Raw genomic sequence first — 14,549 nt, 5'->3', positions numbered from 1 at the left:
AACCCTTCTGGACCTCTGTCTCTTTATTTGTTAAACTAATTAGGTGAAGTCTTGGTCTTGAAGAACAGATGATGACGCAAGTATAAGTGAAAAATATTGCATATGCTGTCAGAAATTATTTCAGTGTTGATTGATTTTGATTAACTGTTTTTCTTTATTATAAGGTAGGATTCTGTAGCAAGTGAAGAAATGGCATTTATACAAAATTACTTTTATGCAAAACCAGGCATTAGTAATGTTTCCAAACTTAATTTAGCCCTGAACTTCTGTGTTTCATCAACAGGAACATTTGAAAAAGTTACTGTACCTGAGTTTTCTCATTATTCTCCTCACTTAGACTCATGAAGAGTTGGTGAGGTTTTTTAAATGTCTAAAGAATACCTCTAATATATTAGGATTTTGTTCAGCCTGTTTGCTTTTGGAAATGCATATTTAGTATGACAATATTTACAAGTGATGGGCTTTCTCCCCTCAGAATAACCCATAGGATAAAAATGCAGCTAGATGTTATGTAAAGTTGGTCTTACCAGTTTTGCTGAAGAGTTTACACTGAAGATTTATGTATGAGTTTAGTATTGGTATTCATATTAGAGTTGATTATAACTTTTCCCAAACCAGAAAACACATCTGCAAGTCATACTAGTGAGGAGTGGGAAGGTTTTCAGGTTTGGAAAAATTGTGAAACATTGGGTCCATAATAGAATATTTTAAAATATTGATGTGGATAAAATATTGCTTATGTTTTGAGTTTTAGATTTTTTAAAACAATGTCTACCTAATCTGTGTAGAGGAAAAGAGTATTTAACACCTGTATTACCTTGAGTCAGTCACTTAACCATTTGGGGACCTCAGTTTCCTTATCTAGAAAACAAAGAGATTAAACTAGACAACCTCAAAGGTCCCTTCTAGTTCTGAATCTATGATCCTATGAACTCAAGATTAAGAGAAATTAGGCTACAATTTCCTTCAGAGCCTTCAGATTTGCTTTTATTCTTTGCCCCAATCCTTGCAAACAATCTGGGCACTAAATTCCTTACTTTAAATCTCAGTAGGAATAAATGGCTGCTATTGCTAGTGGCTACTTGACTCTCCTTCCTTTTGGGGCAACTATAAAAATGTAAATTTGTAAATGTAACTTGTAAAAATGGCTAGAATACATCTTGTTCCTGTTTATCAATTCAGATCCACTCAACAAGGCTGTCATTAAATATCTACTATATGCAAGGTACTATGCTAGCTGCTGTTATATGGGAATCATGATGATCTGATCCTATATTCAGTTTTATATAAAAAAAATTTCTGACGCATATTTTATAGAAATCTTTATGGGAGAATGAAGATCAGTAATGTAAGAATATTGTAAACATTTTGCTTATTATTTTTGAAATTTTGTAGGCAGAAATTGTTCACTTTTTCTATTATGGAGGACAAGGGGAATTTTTTTTTTGAGGGGAGAGTGGGTTCTATTGGGGAGAAACTCAGAGTTTTCTATATGTAGCTCTAACCCTTAAGTTTCTGAGATTGTTAATAAAACTATTTCATCTTTTCTATAGAAAATGCATTGCATCTTTTCTAGAGAAATTGGGATCACAAGTGACTTCTGGAGTTTACAGTGGTGCTATAGGGATGACTGTATAGAGCCAGGATTTTTTTGTGCTTTTCTTCTAATTTGCACCACAGGTTCTTGGATTAATTAATTATATTACAGTTAGTAATTATTCATATTAAAGATTCTAAAATAGATTATATCATATTTAGTTAGTTAATATGTATTGATGCTCAGTAAATTAATTTTCAGAATATCAAAATATGGTGACATAAATTACTTTCCATAGGTATTCTACATTTAGGTCTTAAAATAAAGTTTCAGATATAAAAAGTAAATCTTTTTCTTAATTTCACCTGTTTTCTTTAGCTTACTGCACAGAAGTTTGTACCATGGGTGTCCATGCTGAAATCATTACCACTTTGGTCTATTGTTGTGGCACATTTTTCTTACAACTGGACTTTCTATACTTTATTAACATTATTGCCTACATACATGAAAGAGATACTAAGATTTGATGCTCAAGAGGTAAGAGAAAAAAAATCTAGTTCCTTTCCTGTGTATTTTTGTAGCTATGTATGACATAGCATTGTTATTTTTATATTTCTCTGAAATTTTTCAATATTGCAACTTTTGTTTTATTGGGGCTTATAGCATCTTTGTTTTTTTTCCCTTCTGTGGTCTTTCTACGTCCTTCTTAACTATTGAGCCTCCAACAAGTATTTCTTCTGTAATTTACAAGGCATTTTGAAGGACATAAGTAAGTATAAGATAATACACAACACACAAATAGCCTTTAGGAAAGTTACAAAAGATCATCAGATCATAGGGTTTAGAACTTAAAGGGACTTTAAAGATCTAGCCTGGCTTCCCAGCTTTACAAATGGGGTAACTAAGATCCAAGACCGCAGCATACAGTGGAGCTAGGATTTAAACCCTAGTCCTCCAATTCCAAATCCAGTGTTCCTTGTTTAGTGTGTTCCCTGTAAGTGCTGTAATTTTGCCATAAAGCCTCTCTCCCTTCCATTACCCGCCCCCCACCAGTGCCATATGCTGTCTTATCCTTAGAATGTATAGCATAACAATGGCAAATATATGTGGAACCAATTTAAAATGTTAAGGAAGAATTTAATTTGTGATTTTACATTAACCATCGTAAAGGAGGTTTTCTGTTCAAATATGATTTGGACTGGTTAACCTGCAGAGTCCCTTCCAATTCTCAGATTCTATGAAAAAAAATGAAACTGTATCTGCTTGAAAAACTAGTGTACATTAAGGCACTGTTAGTGTAGAGCCAGCATTGTGCCACTATTGAATCATACAAGAACTAGAAAATTCAGTCTGTATAGCTTATCTTTAAGCAATCATACAAAACAAATTTCCATCGTGTGGAAAGCCAAATAAAATTTGTAAGGGAAATATTCACCCAAGGAAAACGATAATGTTGGGCTTTTTTTTTTTTTGATGTTAGTTGATTTTCCTGAACTGCACTTTTTCCTTCTCTTTTTTATTTTGCTATACATATTTCTGTAGAATTGGAAGGGATTCATTGCAAAATGTAAGTGATATAAAAAAATACATTATCAATAAAAATTTTTTTTAAACATTTGGGTTAACTATGTATCCAGTATTCCTCTGCTCTGCCAATCTAGTAGGGATAAGGAGAGAGACTGGACTTGTGATTTCGTTGATATAAGGAGTTAATGGTAAAGAGCTCTACTTAGTCACCTTTCAGAAAACTAACTGAAGGTAGTTATGAATGACCTGTTTTTGGTAGAGCCATCCATGCTACCTTCTTTCTGTTCACCACTTCCTTTCCCAAATATTAACCAGTAACAGATTCTTAGAAGTTCATCCTCCAATAACTCATTGTAATATGGTGGTGACCTTGGGTTTCTAAAGGCTGTGCTAACGAAGTATATACTGTGCCAAGTTTTGCCATGCTAGAAAGGATTTGAGTATGGTCCTAGAGACAGAATAAGTCTATTTTCCTAGCTAAGTGCAGAAAAACATATAACCAATAGACTCGATTGTTGGTAATGAATTTTTCCTGGTGATGGCCACCTACAAAATAAAGAATAATTTAGCATATACTGCTGTCAGTCTTAATATTTTTCTATTGATGAAGCCAGGAGAAAAGAGGAAGTTATAGCCACATAGAAAGATGGCACACAGATACCTGATGGAGACAACAAAAAAAAAGGAGTTAGTGGAAAGGCTTTTATTATACTCCTAATGGCAGGCCAAAAAACAAACAAACGAACAAAATTACTTGTTAATCACACTGTAGTAGATGAGGATTTGAAAAAAAAAAAAATCACCATGAAAATTACTGTAGCTTATTCCAGCACTGGTTGCTGTGGATGAAATGTTAGAAAAATTATTTAGAACTTAATAAGCTCTACAAATTAAATCAACATACACTCTAATGCTTGTTGACTTCATTGCAAACACAGGAAAAGGTAAGGATAAGAGGAAGTATGTGGAAAAACATGGTTCAGAAAGAAGGAATGAGAGATACCAAAGATTTGTGGATTACACTGAAACCCCACAGCTTATGTCACAGTTGCTTTGTTCAAGAAAAGAATTGATACATGCTAAACACAAGGAGCACCAGATGTGGATAGGAAAAAGGACTGGACTTATGATTTCATTAGTATAGTGAGCTTCCAAGTGAGGAAACTCCCTCTGTCAATACAAGTTGGCACCTTCTGTACAATTAGAGTCATAATGTCATGCTCAGAGATTTGCCTAAATCACTGTGCCCAGGGTTACACAGCTGGCATGTGGCTAAGGCTGGACTTGAACCTAAGTCTTCTTGGATTTACAGCCAGATTTCTCTCAACTGTACCATATCATCACACACAAAATAGATTCTGTTTTAACAGATAGGAAGAGACTCATTAATTGATGTGGAAATTATCCCTGATTTGCATGTCTGTATTCAGACCATCAATCTGTCCTCCCTAAGATTAGTTTTAGCAAAAAAGCAAGAAGATGAGTAAAAAGATGAGGTGCACAGCAGAAACAACTCAATGCTAGACCGTTTAAACAAATAATTGACAATCAAAATGGAAAATGGACAAGAGGAAACAAAGTTTACGCCTATTGTAATAATTTTATGAGATAATTAACTAGTATAAACTAATTCCCATAGCAAAGAGCCTGCAAGAGCCTCCTTAGTCAGCCACCATCTGAGATGACTACAGAGGTGACGCTGGGTTAGAATATAAACTCATTTGAGAAATCTTAAGAATGATGGATGATTAAGAGCAATATTGTTTTAGAAAACAGAAGAAATAGAGAGAAAAATCATTTTGGCAAACACTCCTTTAAGCAAGTCATACTAAGGGCACTTAAGAATGGAAATGGAAGGACAACGAACAGATAAAAAGTTAAGAAGACAATACTAAAGTATGGAAAAAATGGTTCTTGCTAATGCACAAAAGAGAAGAGGTGGGAGTGGGACTGAGAAAACATCAGTTAACTACCCACCTGTCACCTACTGATATTTATTCAAATTATTTATCTGAGTCCTCTGTACATGAATAAAGGGTATCCTTGATGAGAATATTAGTTAGAAACCAGCAAGCCTCTATAAGTAGTAGTCAACATCTTTACCATTTTATTGTTGACTGAAAAGTGGAGAGTATAAGATGCTTAATAATTTGTTATGAAAAAGTATTTGCTTCAGTAGAACAAAACACCACCTTCTAGTCTCTTTTTCAGTAAAGTGTCTGCTGTCCAAATGTTAAAAACACCAAGAGTCCTTGAAAGATAAAACAGAAATTGCCCTGCTCAACAATCCTTCTAATCATAAACATAGAAGGATGAAAGAGGAAATTGTATGCTCATCAAATGTATTTGCTGTTGTGATAGACTAGAGCCAGCACAGAATCTCAGGTGAAAAAGGATTCCCAGTGAATGGTGAGGTTTTTCAAATGTGTCTATTTGCAGATGACATTATGCTTATTGCATCAAAGCCTTCTGAGAGAGATCTCAAAAATGAGCATCACAGAAGGCAGTGAAAGAGTACACGATGGGTATGAGTAGGATACAGCATATAACCAGTGAGGAACTTCAGAGAAGAACAATAAAGATGTCATTGTGGAATTGCATGATAGAGAAAATGGTTCCTTGGTAAGGATGAGAGATGACCGATAGCCAAAGTACACCAGGGTTACCCTCTCAATGCAGGAGAAAACAAGGAAGGCGTTCCATCACATTGGGTAAACCCTCTGTGATGAACTTATGGGAGATACAGACAAGAGTAACACAAAATGGTCAGGCATGGATGAGATTGTAATCTTGGTTGTTGGGGGACATTTCCAAATCACAGATCATAGATCCATTTGAGCATTTCACATCCATTTTCTCACATCTTCTGTACAAGACCTCTGTAAAGTAGGCAGGATAGGTGATATTACCTGCTTTTTGCAGATGAAGAAACTGAGGTTCAGAAAAATTGTAAAGGGAAACAAAGCTAGTAAATGTTAAAGTCAAAACTAGAGCCCAAGGGTTCTGATTCCTAATCTAATATTCTGTCTGCTACATCATAGCACATCTCACATCATGCTACTAAGCCAATATATGTTGTTAGAGTGGAGAGGAAAGTATCATGAAAGAAAAGAATTTAATAATTCACATTCATATGATGATTTCAGATTTGCATAACAATTTCCTCACATCCTTTTAATGCAGATGTTGTCAGTGTAATTATTCTCATTTTAAAAGAAATAATAAACAATATTTTTGAAACTGGCATATCCTAGAAAGAGCTAGTGAACATTGATTTTGTGGTATGACAAGGAAGAACATTGAACAAGGTGAATAACTTCCTACTCTTACCCCAGGTCTTATTCTACTGAAGCTGCTGCATGGCTAGCCCAGTTTAGGGTTCTACATCTACTTATGAAAGGGCCTAGTGTCATATACCAAATCAAAGGATTCTCCTGCCAACAAAAGTGCTCCCAATTTTGTACTTCTACAAAAGATGAGACGTTGGATTTAAATCTATGTATCTAATCATACTTAATTTTAGGCTTTTAATTGCCATCAATATTATTATGCTTGCTTTTTTTCAGAATGGATTTTTATCTGCACTACCTTATTTTGGATGTTGGGTCTGTATGCTCTTGTCTGGTCAAGCAGCTGACTACTTAAGAGTAACATGGAATTTTTCAACTGTATGGGTCCGTAGAGTATTTAGTTTAATAGGTAGGTACAGTGGTTGATTTTTTTTTTGAGATTAAACAGTGTACATTGAAACAAAAATCATGAGTTATGTTGATCATTTCTTTCATTTCCACATAAAATGTTTTTATGTGCATGTTTGTAAAATGACATCTGTGTATTTCCTAAATCAGTGTGTTTAATATGCAGATAAAGAATTATAATGTGATATACTTCACAAATCTAGTAAGTATCTCTAACAATGTTAACATTAAGCCCCTATGTTTTATGAATAAGGTCCAGCCTTTTGGATTTATGTTTACATTATATTATATTTTGTCTTGGGTTTGGGGGAGGAAAGTTGTTTAAAATGGAAGCACTGTTTATTATGGCTATGAGTGCCCTTACTGGGGAAAAAAAACTTAAACTTTGCTGGAACAGAATTTACTGCACGTCATGGATCTGATTTCGGCTTCAGGCCCAGTTTTCATAAATGTGAATGTCTTAAACCACCCAGAACAAAGAGTTCTTTATTATCTTTTTGAGGATCTCCAAGCATGAGAACTGTACCACCTCTGTTTCCTTATGTAATTTTAGTAACTCCATTCTACATGTCTGGCAATGCCAAGGGCCCCTTCTGTTTCATCTCATTTTATCCTTTGAGAACATGGAAAATAACTTGTGAGCATCCTCTTTATTAAAAAAAAAAACACCTTCATATTATATATATATACATATATATATACACATATATGTGTGTATATGTGTATGTATTTAATATTTTCTGTTTTTATTTAAATCATACTAACTGCGCTGTTGACTTGTGAATTGCAGATAAGTGTCAATATTGTCAGTTTTGTGTATTGATGTACAGATCATGTGAGCATCAATACTTGCATCAAAGTTTATGATTCATTTTTATTCATTTATATTTGCAAATTTGAAATTACTGCAAAGAAAAACAGTTTAATACTTTGTAGTTTTCTACCTGGATTCCACATGTTTAGGCAGGTTTTTTTCCACATAATTTTCCCACTGCATTTCATGATATTTTCGCTTCATCATATCTAGGCACATCATTCATAATGTGTACATTTAATATTATATAATTGTCCCTTTAATTTACTATTAGTAATATTACTATAACTTGTCCATTCTTGTCTCTAACCTGTTAGCAAAGCTTTTACCAACCTTGTAAATATCAACCTTGAGCTTTAGAAGAATGACGTGTAGTACAAGACTTCTGCACTAGGTGGCAGTAGCACCACGATTCAGAATTACATGCTGTCACACGACTGTATGCAGTGCTTTCATAATAGTTTTGCTTTCTCTTTTTTGTAAAAAAAAAAAAATTGAATTCCAGGAATGATTGGGCCAGCAGTATTCCTAGTAGCAGCTGGATTCATTGGCTGTGATTATTATTTAGCAATCGCCTTCCTAACCATATCTACAACCTTAGGAGGTTTTTGCACTTCTGGGTTTAGCATCAACCATCTGGATATTGCACCTTCGTAAGTACTAATATGAAGATCAAAGCTTTGAATTTCTTAAATAATTTGTGATCAGTTTATGTGGCAGTAGTAGGAAGTGTGAAATGGTTTAAATTTTAAATTGGCAACTACTAAATTTAGGCAACTGATGTCAAAATTGTCCTCACTTAGATGCTGGTTACGTGACCTTGGTCACCTTACCTCTTTGTATATGTTTCTTCCTCTATAAAATGAGGATAATCAAGAACATTTGATAAATTGTATGTTTAAAAAATGCAAATGAATTCATCTTTTTTGGAGGAAAGAGAAAAGACCCTCCTCCCTCCCTTAGATGGACTAAGGCAGGTGTCCACCTCAAAAAAGGTATTCCTACCAATGTGTTCTTTTGAGGAGAGGGAAAAAAAAGGCCTGACAATAAATTGAGTACAGTAATCTAATTAATAGATAGTACAGGTTTATTTTCCCCATTTTATAGACGAGGAAATGGAGGCTTGAAGAATTTAGGTGATTTGCCCAGTCTCACAGCACTAGTAAGTATGATAGCCAGGATCCTAACCCAGCACTCCTTACTATAAGTCCAATGTACTGTCTACTACACCTGCATGACTGCCATTATGTGCCATAGATCTTTTATTTAGACTAAACATCCTCCTTCTGGATAGGCTTCACTTTGTCATAGACCTTCCTAAAATGTGTCATATAGAATACAGTACTTCAGATGTAGTCTGATCAGAGAGAATACAATGGCTTGACTATTCTCCTCACTTCTGGATTTTTTTTTTTTTGTATTAATACAGCTAAGGTTCACAGTGTTTTTAGATACCAAATCACAGTGTTGATTGTGTGATAGTGCCTTTGTAATTTACTTAGACTTCTAGGTAATTTTTATGTCAACTTTCTAGAAACTCTGCCTCTGTCCTTATACTTGGGGAACATCTCTACAAATTCATATCTCCTTCTACACTCTGACTTCACAACTCCTCAGCCTCTTTCACACCTGTGCCCTCAGCTTCACTCTATCTCAGTCATCCATAGGGCTGATCATAACTTAAATCTCACCGTCACTTATAATTTCAGTCTCCCTGATTTTGAACTCAGGAAAAACATAGAGGCTATATATTTTCCCCCAGCTAAGTCCCTCTACCTCTTCACTTATCTGCTCTCCCTTTATCTGAGGAAGTGTGATCACCTTTTTCTTTGCCAGTGTCAGCTGTTCTGTCTGTGCCCTCTATCCCCTATTGGCTCTTCTCTTGCAGAAGCTTGCCCTATTAAATATTCCATTTCTCTTATCTTCCATATCTACCTGTCTAATCACTCTTTCCCCACTCTGTCTCATCCTTATGAAACTCTCTCTTAGCCTTGGTCATCCCGTCATGCCATCATCCTATGTGTATATCTTCACCATTTTACTGCCAAACTGCTAGAAAGGATTATCTAAACTCTGCTTGTACTTTTTCACAACTCACTCACTAATCTCTTACAAGTGGATCCTTATCCCTAACACCTGGCTCAGGGCCTGGCACCTAGCAGAGGCACCTAGCCCATAGTGTTCCAGACTTGGAGTCAGGAAGACCTGTATTTGAATCGTCTCTCAGACAGTTCTTTATGACCTCTCTAACCCTCCTTCTCTCAGAAAATTACCATCTTTATGACCTAAGTCTCAGTTTTCCTTATCTGTAAATTGGAGAGAATAGAACCCACCTTAATAGATTGTTATGAGGATCAAATGAGATAACGTATGTAAAAAAGTACTTTGCAAATCTTAAAGCACAAATAGCAACTATTAGTAGATGCTTAATAAATGCTTATTGATTGATCAACTGATGGTTCTGAATTGTGGCCCCACTATTTCATTAAAACTGCTATCCACAAGGTTAACAGTGGTTTTTTTTTAAAAGAACCTTTTAAAATTTTTTATTTTGGTTGAGTTCTGTCATTTTTAATTTATGCTTTTTAAAAATGAAATGTTGTCATTTGCTTATACTCTCTTTCCTGAGAGAAACTTTTCTCTACAAAGAAGTACCACTAAGGAAAATAAAACAACTTAATTCAAGCATTTATTAAGCCTCTACTGTGTGCTATACAGATACACAAGAATGGCAGTATGGTTTAGGAGATAGGGAGCTATTTCAGAGTCAGGAAGGTCTGAATTCAAATGCTTCTTTCACATAGTAACTGTGTGACACTAGGCAAGTCATTTAATCTCTTAATGTCTCAACCAGTTTTCTAAGACTGTAAGTTGAAGATCACTTGCTGATCTGCATTAGTAGAATGTACTTCTTCAGAGAGAGTTCTCCATACCTATGAAATCACAAGTTCAGACAAAAACAATTTGCTGAACAAAGTTAATACTAGGTAATTTTGAGAGAACACGCTGGCAATCAGTCAGGAAAGGCTTCATGCAAGAGGCAACACTTGAAGGGAACTGGAAATTCCAAGAGAAAGAGAGAGCATTCCAGGCCTGGGGGCACAAATGATGGGCATGGAATGTTGCCCATATGAGAAACAAAGAGCCCATTTTGACCAGAACATAGAGTTAATGGAGGGCAATGATATAAAAATCAGTCTAGAAAGAGAGGTTGGTGCCAAATTGTGAAAGACTATTTGCAGATAGTTGAGTTTCTTTTTTGTCCTAGAAGCAATAGAAATTCATTGAGGCTTCTTAAACAGAAAAATGACGCATCATCAGATCTGTGCTTTACGAATATTCTTTTGGCAGATCATAGATTGGAGAGGGGACAGAGAGACCAATGGGAAGTCTGTAACCATAGATCAAAAGTGGTGAAGAGAGGCTAAACTAGAGGAGTGGCTTTGTGAGTGTAAAGAGTAGGACGTATGTGACAGATGTGATAACATGTGCCTAGTCTATGACCTGTACCTAGAGAAAGGGAAGTAAGGTTTCATTAGATGGGTCATTACACTGATCTGAATTCTCATGTCTTTTATGTTGTTTTCCTTTGTTGTGGCCCTTGTGCATAGTGTTCTGTTGGCTCCCTTTTACTTCTTTCTGCAGCATTTCATACAAGTCTTCCCAAGTTTCTCTTAATTCACATTTTATCTCATCTTATGGTATGGTGATACCTCATTATATTCATGACACACAATTTGTTTAATCTTTCTTAAATTTATGGATACTCATTTTGCTTCTAGTTCTTTACTACTACAAAAAGTGTTTCTATCAATATTTTGTTGTATTTAGTATCTTTCTGTCCTTCCAAAGTCTTTTAGAGTTGTTTTTCTCTATAATGTTGTCATTGTATAAATTGTCTTCCTGGTTCTGCTTGCTTTACTTTGCATTACTTCATAGAGGTCTTGCCATTAAACCATGCTGCTTTCTCTTAAAGTATTTACTTATTTATTTTAATTTTTTTAACACAGATTATAACAGATAAAGCAATTCAGACTTTTGGTCAGGTGATACTTCTTTTTAAAGCATTTACAATATGGACCACAAAAGAATTTTTTTTTAAACATTAACCAACTGAGACACAGATAATATTTATGTTGCTAACTTCACAAGCTCTTGACCTAATTGTCTCCACAGTGTTACTAAGAATTAAAGGACCCTAACTTATTGCTGTTGGTCTAAAGTCCTATACCTAATAGCTTAATTTTAGACAACCTCGGATGTTCCCGTTTCCATAATCTATAACTGAATAGATCTGGTATTAAGATTACAAACCTTTTGACTATAGGAAATTGCCACCAATAGTAAGGACATTGCAGGGATACAATATCTCCCCAACTTCATGTCAATTTCAGGCAGGATTAGATTGTCCACCTGCATTCAGTCAGGCTTAAAGTCTGCCAGGTGTCAGTGGGGAAACTGAGTCAGGAGAATCCTACCTCAGCCCATGCTGAACAGCTGCTCTCCCACCCTTCCCTTGAGATCACCTATGCAGTTCATACCAGCATCTCACTAGCTTACTGGCATCATGTTTTGGAGGCTCTGATCGCCTTTCTTGCTACCCACACCTGGAGTTAGACTCAGAAGAACATTCACTTAATAGTCCCATAGCATCTAAAAATGGCAAGTTCCAATAACCAGGTTTCAAATATGATTATAGTTTCACTTTGGCTAAGGAACATCTTTTAGGCAAGTCTTAAGTGGCTTACATGCCTTTCTATACATGTTCTAGTTCCTGGTTAAATGGCAATCATAAAATCTAATTTACCATTAAAACCTTGACTTTTCCATCAGTGCCAAACTTTAACAGAGGTAAAGTAATATATTTAAATCTAAAATTAAAGTATAAAAGTATGCTCTGATGATAATAAACTGCATTCACCTTTGATGTGAAGGTACTAAAGAAGCAGGGGCAATAGCACAAAGCAGATGTAGTCATTTTAAAATGAATAGGTGGCGTTATTGACCTGGTAGATGGGTTCTGAGTATTCATGATCATTTCTGTAGGTAGTTTCTGTGTATCTTCTCAGCAATAGTTCATGAACTGATGTCATGTTCATCTAATCATCATATTGGTGGAAAGGTTCTCCTTAGGCCTAGAATTAGAACAGGTGGTTAAATTTTCATTAAGTTCACTAGCCTGCTACATTCACTTTCCTTGCAATATGGTAGTGACAGGCGGAAACTGGCTAACTGCCAATTTAATAAAACTTTATACAACTTTTTTTCCTTTAGGGATTTGGAAATTGTCTAGGCATGAATTTGTTGTGTGTTAATTATTAAACAAAACATCCACTTAGTGTACATAGTTATCTTCATTGCTAAAGAATATATAATTATCAAACCTGTATAAAACCTTGAGTTAGAAAATTGATTCACATTAAATATTAAATTATGTAATTATTTTAAAAGCATTATTTTCTTTCCAATTTTTAAACCTTCAAAGTTTAAACCATACAATTTCATAAGCTTTGACTTTTTAAACTAGAGGTGTATGTTAAATTCCACAGTTTACAACCTACTTGTTTTCAAAAAAAGGATATAAATCCCATGTTATAGTATACATAAAAGCATAAGAATCCTGATACTCAAAATAGTTGACCTTCGTTTTTTGTATGGGCAGCTAGGTGGCACAGTGGATAGAGCACCAGACCTGGGGTCAAGAACACCTGAGTTCAATCTGGCCTCAGATGCTTACTAGCTGTGTAACCCTGGGCAAGTCACTTCATCCTGCCTGCCTCGGTTTCCTCATCTGTAAAATGAGCTGGAGAAAGAAATGGCAACTCCATTATCTTTGCCAAGAAAACCTCAAAGAAGGTCACAAAGAGTCAGACACAACTGAACAAGATTTTTTGTATGTATTTTGTAAACTGAGGAATGTATTTATTGCAACCAACAAATATTCCTAAAATGTGTCTTATCTCTTATCTGGCAATATAACATGTTTTCATATATATATGAGACTTAGTGTTGTGGAAAGATTACTGGATTTGAAACTTGTTACTTATATTATTCTGAGCAAGCTTTATGGGCCTCCATTTTCTCATCTGTAAAATGAAGGCATTGGACATCATGGCCCTGGACCCTTTCAGCCTAAATCTGTGACCCAAAAATTCTTACTAGTGTCTGTTGTTTTAATCATAAAATTAAATGTGAAATGTTTACATTGTAAGCTTCTAGAAAGCAAAGACTTCACTCTTTTTGTGCTTGTCTCCACGATACCTAGCACAGTGCCTGGCAGAGTAAGCACACAATAAAACCTTGTAAAATTTAATTGAATCTTCCCCAGGCTTTTATAATCTCATAGGGAAAACAGAAACAAAAAAAGAAGCTATGCCTTCAAAATGCAATCCTTATAAAATAAAGAAAAATTAGTTGAAGGTACCTTGCTCCTAATGATGATGGAATTTCAGAGAACATGAATTTCAAGAATATCCACTTTACTTGGCCTGGGGATATATTCAGAAAGATTTGGTAGGCAAGCTGTTTAGGCAATAAAAGAGTTCAAGAAAGTAGAATTTTGTTCAAAGGAACAATTGTAAGAACATAAGTAGAATCTATGTTTATTATGCCAAAGATGGAAGGGTGGGAAGAAGCATACTTGACTAAACAGAGCAGCATAATGACCTGAAAGAAAATGTGAATTATACAAAGCAGAAACTAGGCCAGTTTACAAAAAGAGGAAAAGAAAGAAAGAAAAGGAGATTCAAGTAATAAGGGACAAAAATCTGTTAGAAGAAAGAAATAAGAAGCAATTCACAAAAGGAGGGGCAAGATTTCCCCTTTTTTTTAAAGAAAAAGTCCCTTAGGGAAAGGAATTTTTTAACAGGAGGCACCAGTTGTAATAGTATATTTTGCTTCTGTCTTCTTAAAAAAAAAAGCCAGCCTAAGATCTGATTATTAAACCAGGAAAAATCAGCGTTGGAAAATTAGG

The 14,549-nt window shown here is 35.0% G+C and overlaps 1 protein-coding gene across 4 annotated transcripts in view; it reads left to right on the top strand.

Moving 5' to 3' along the window:
• SLC17A5 (solute carrier family 17 member 5) overlaps nucleotides 1-14,549 on the top strand; it is a 64,684-nt gene that overhangs the window by 32,292 nt on the left and 17,843 nt on the right. For 2 of the 4 annotated variants that reach the window (XM_072642616.1, XM_072642619.1), the window contains 3 exons: nucleotides 1,916-2,074; nucleotides 6,631-6,763; nucleotides 8,082-8,229. In XM_072642616.1, coding sequence (XP_072498717.1) covers nucleotides 1,916-2,074; nucleotides 6,631-6,763; nucleotides 8,082-8,229 — 440 coding nt within the window. Of the gene's footprint in view, nucleotides 1-1,915; nucleotides 2,075-6,630; nucleotides 6,764-8,081; nucleotides 8,230-13,238; nucleotides 13,575-14,549 lie in introns of those variants that run through there. The other 2 variants (XM_072642618.1, XM_072642617.1) reach the window with 2 other exon arrangements.

Source organism: Notamacropus eugenii, chromosome 2 (genome assembly GCF_028372415.1).
Source record: "Notamacropus eugenii isolate mMacEug1 chromosome 2, mMacEug1.pri_v2, whole genome shotgun sequence".
Taxonomy (NCBI): Eukaryota; Metazoa; Chordata; class Mammalia; order Diprotodontia; family Macropodidae; genus Notamacropus; species Notamacropus eugenii.
The sequence above is the reverse complement of the archived record's forward strand: the minus strand, read 5'-3'. Positions and strand labels throughout refer to the sequence as shown.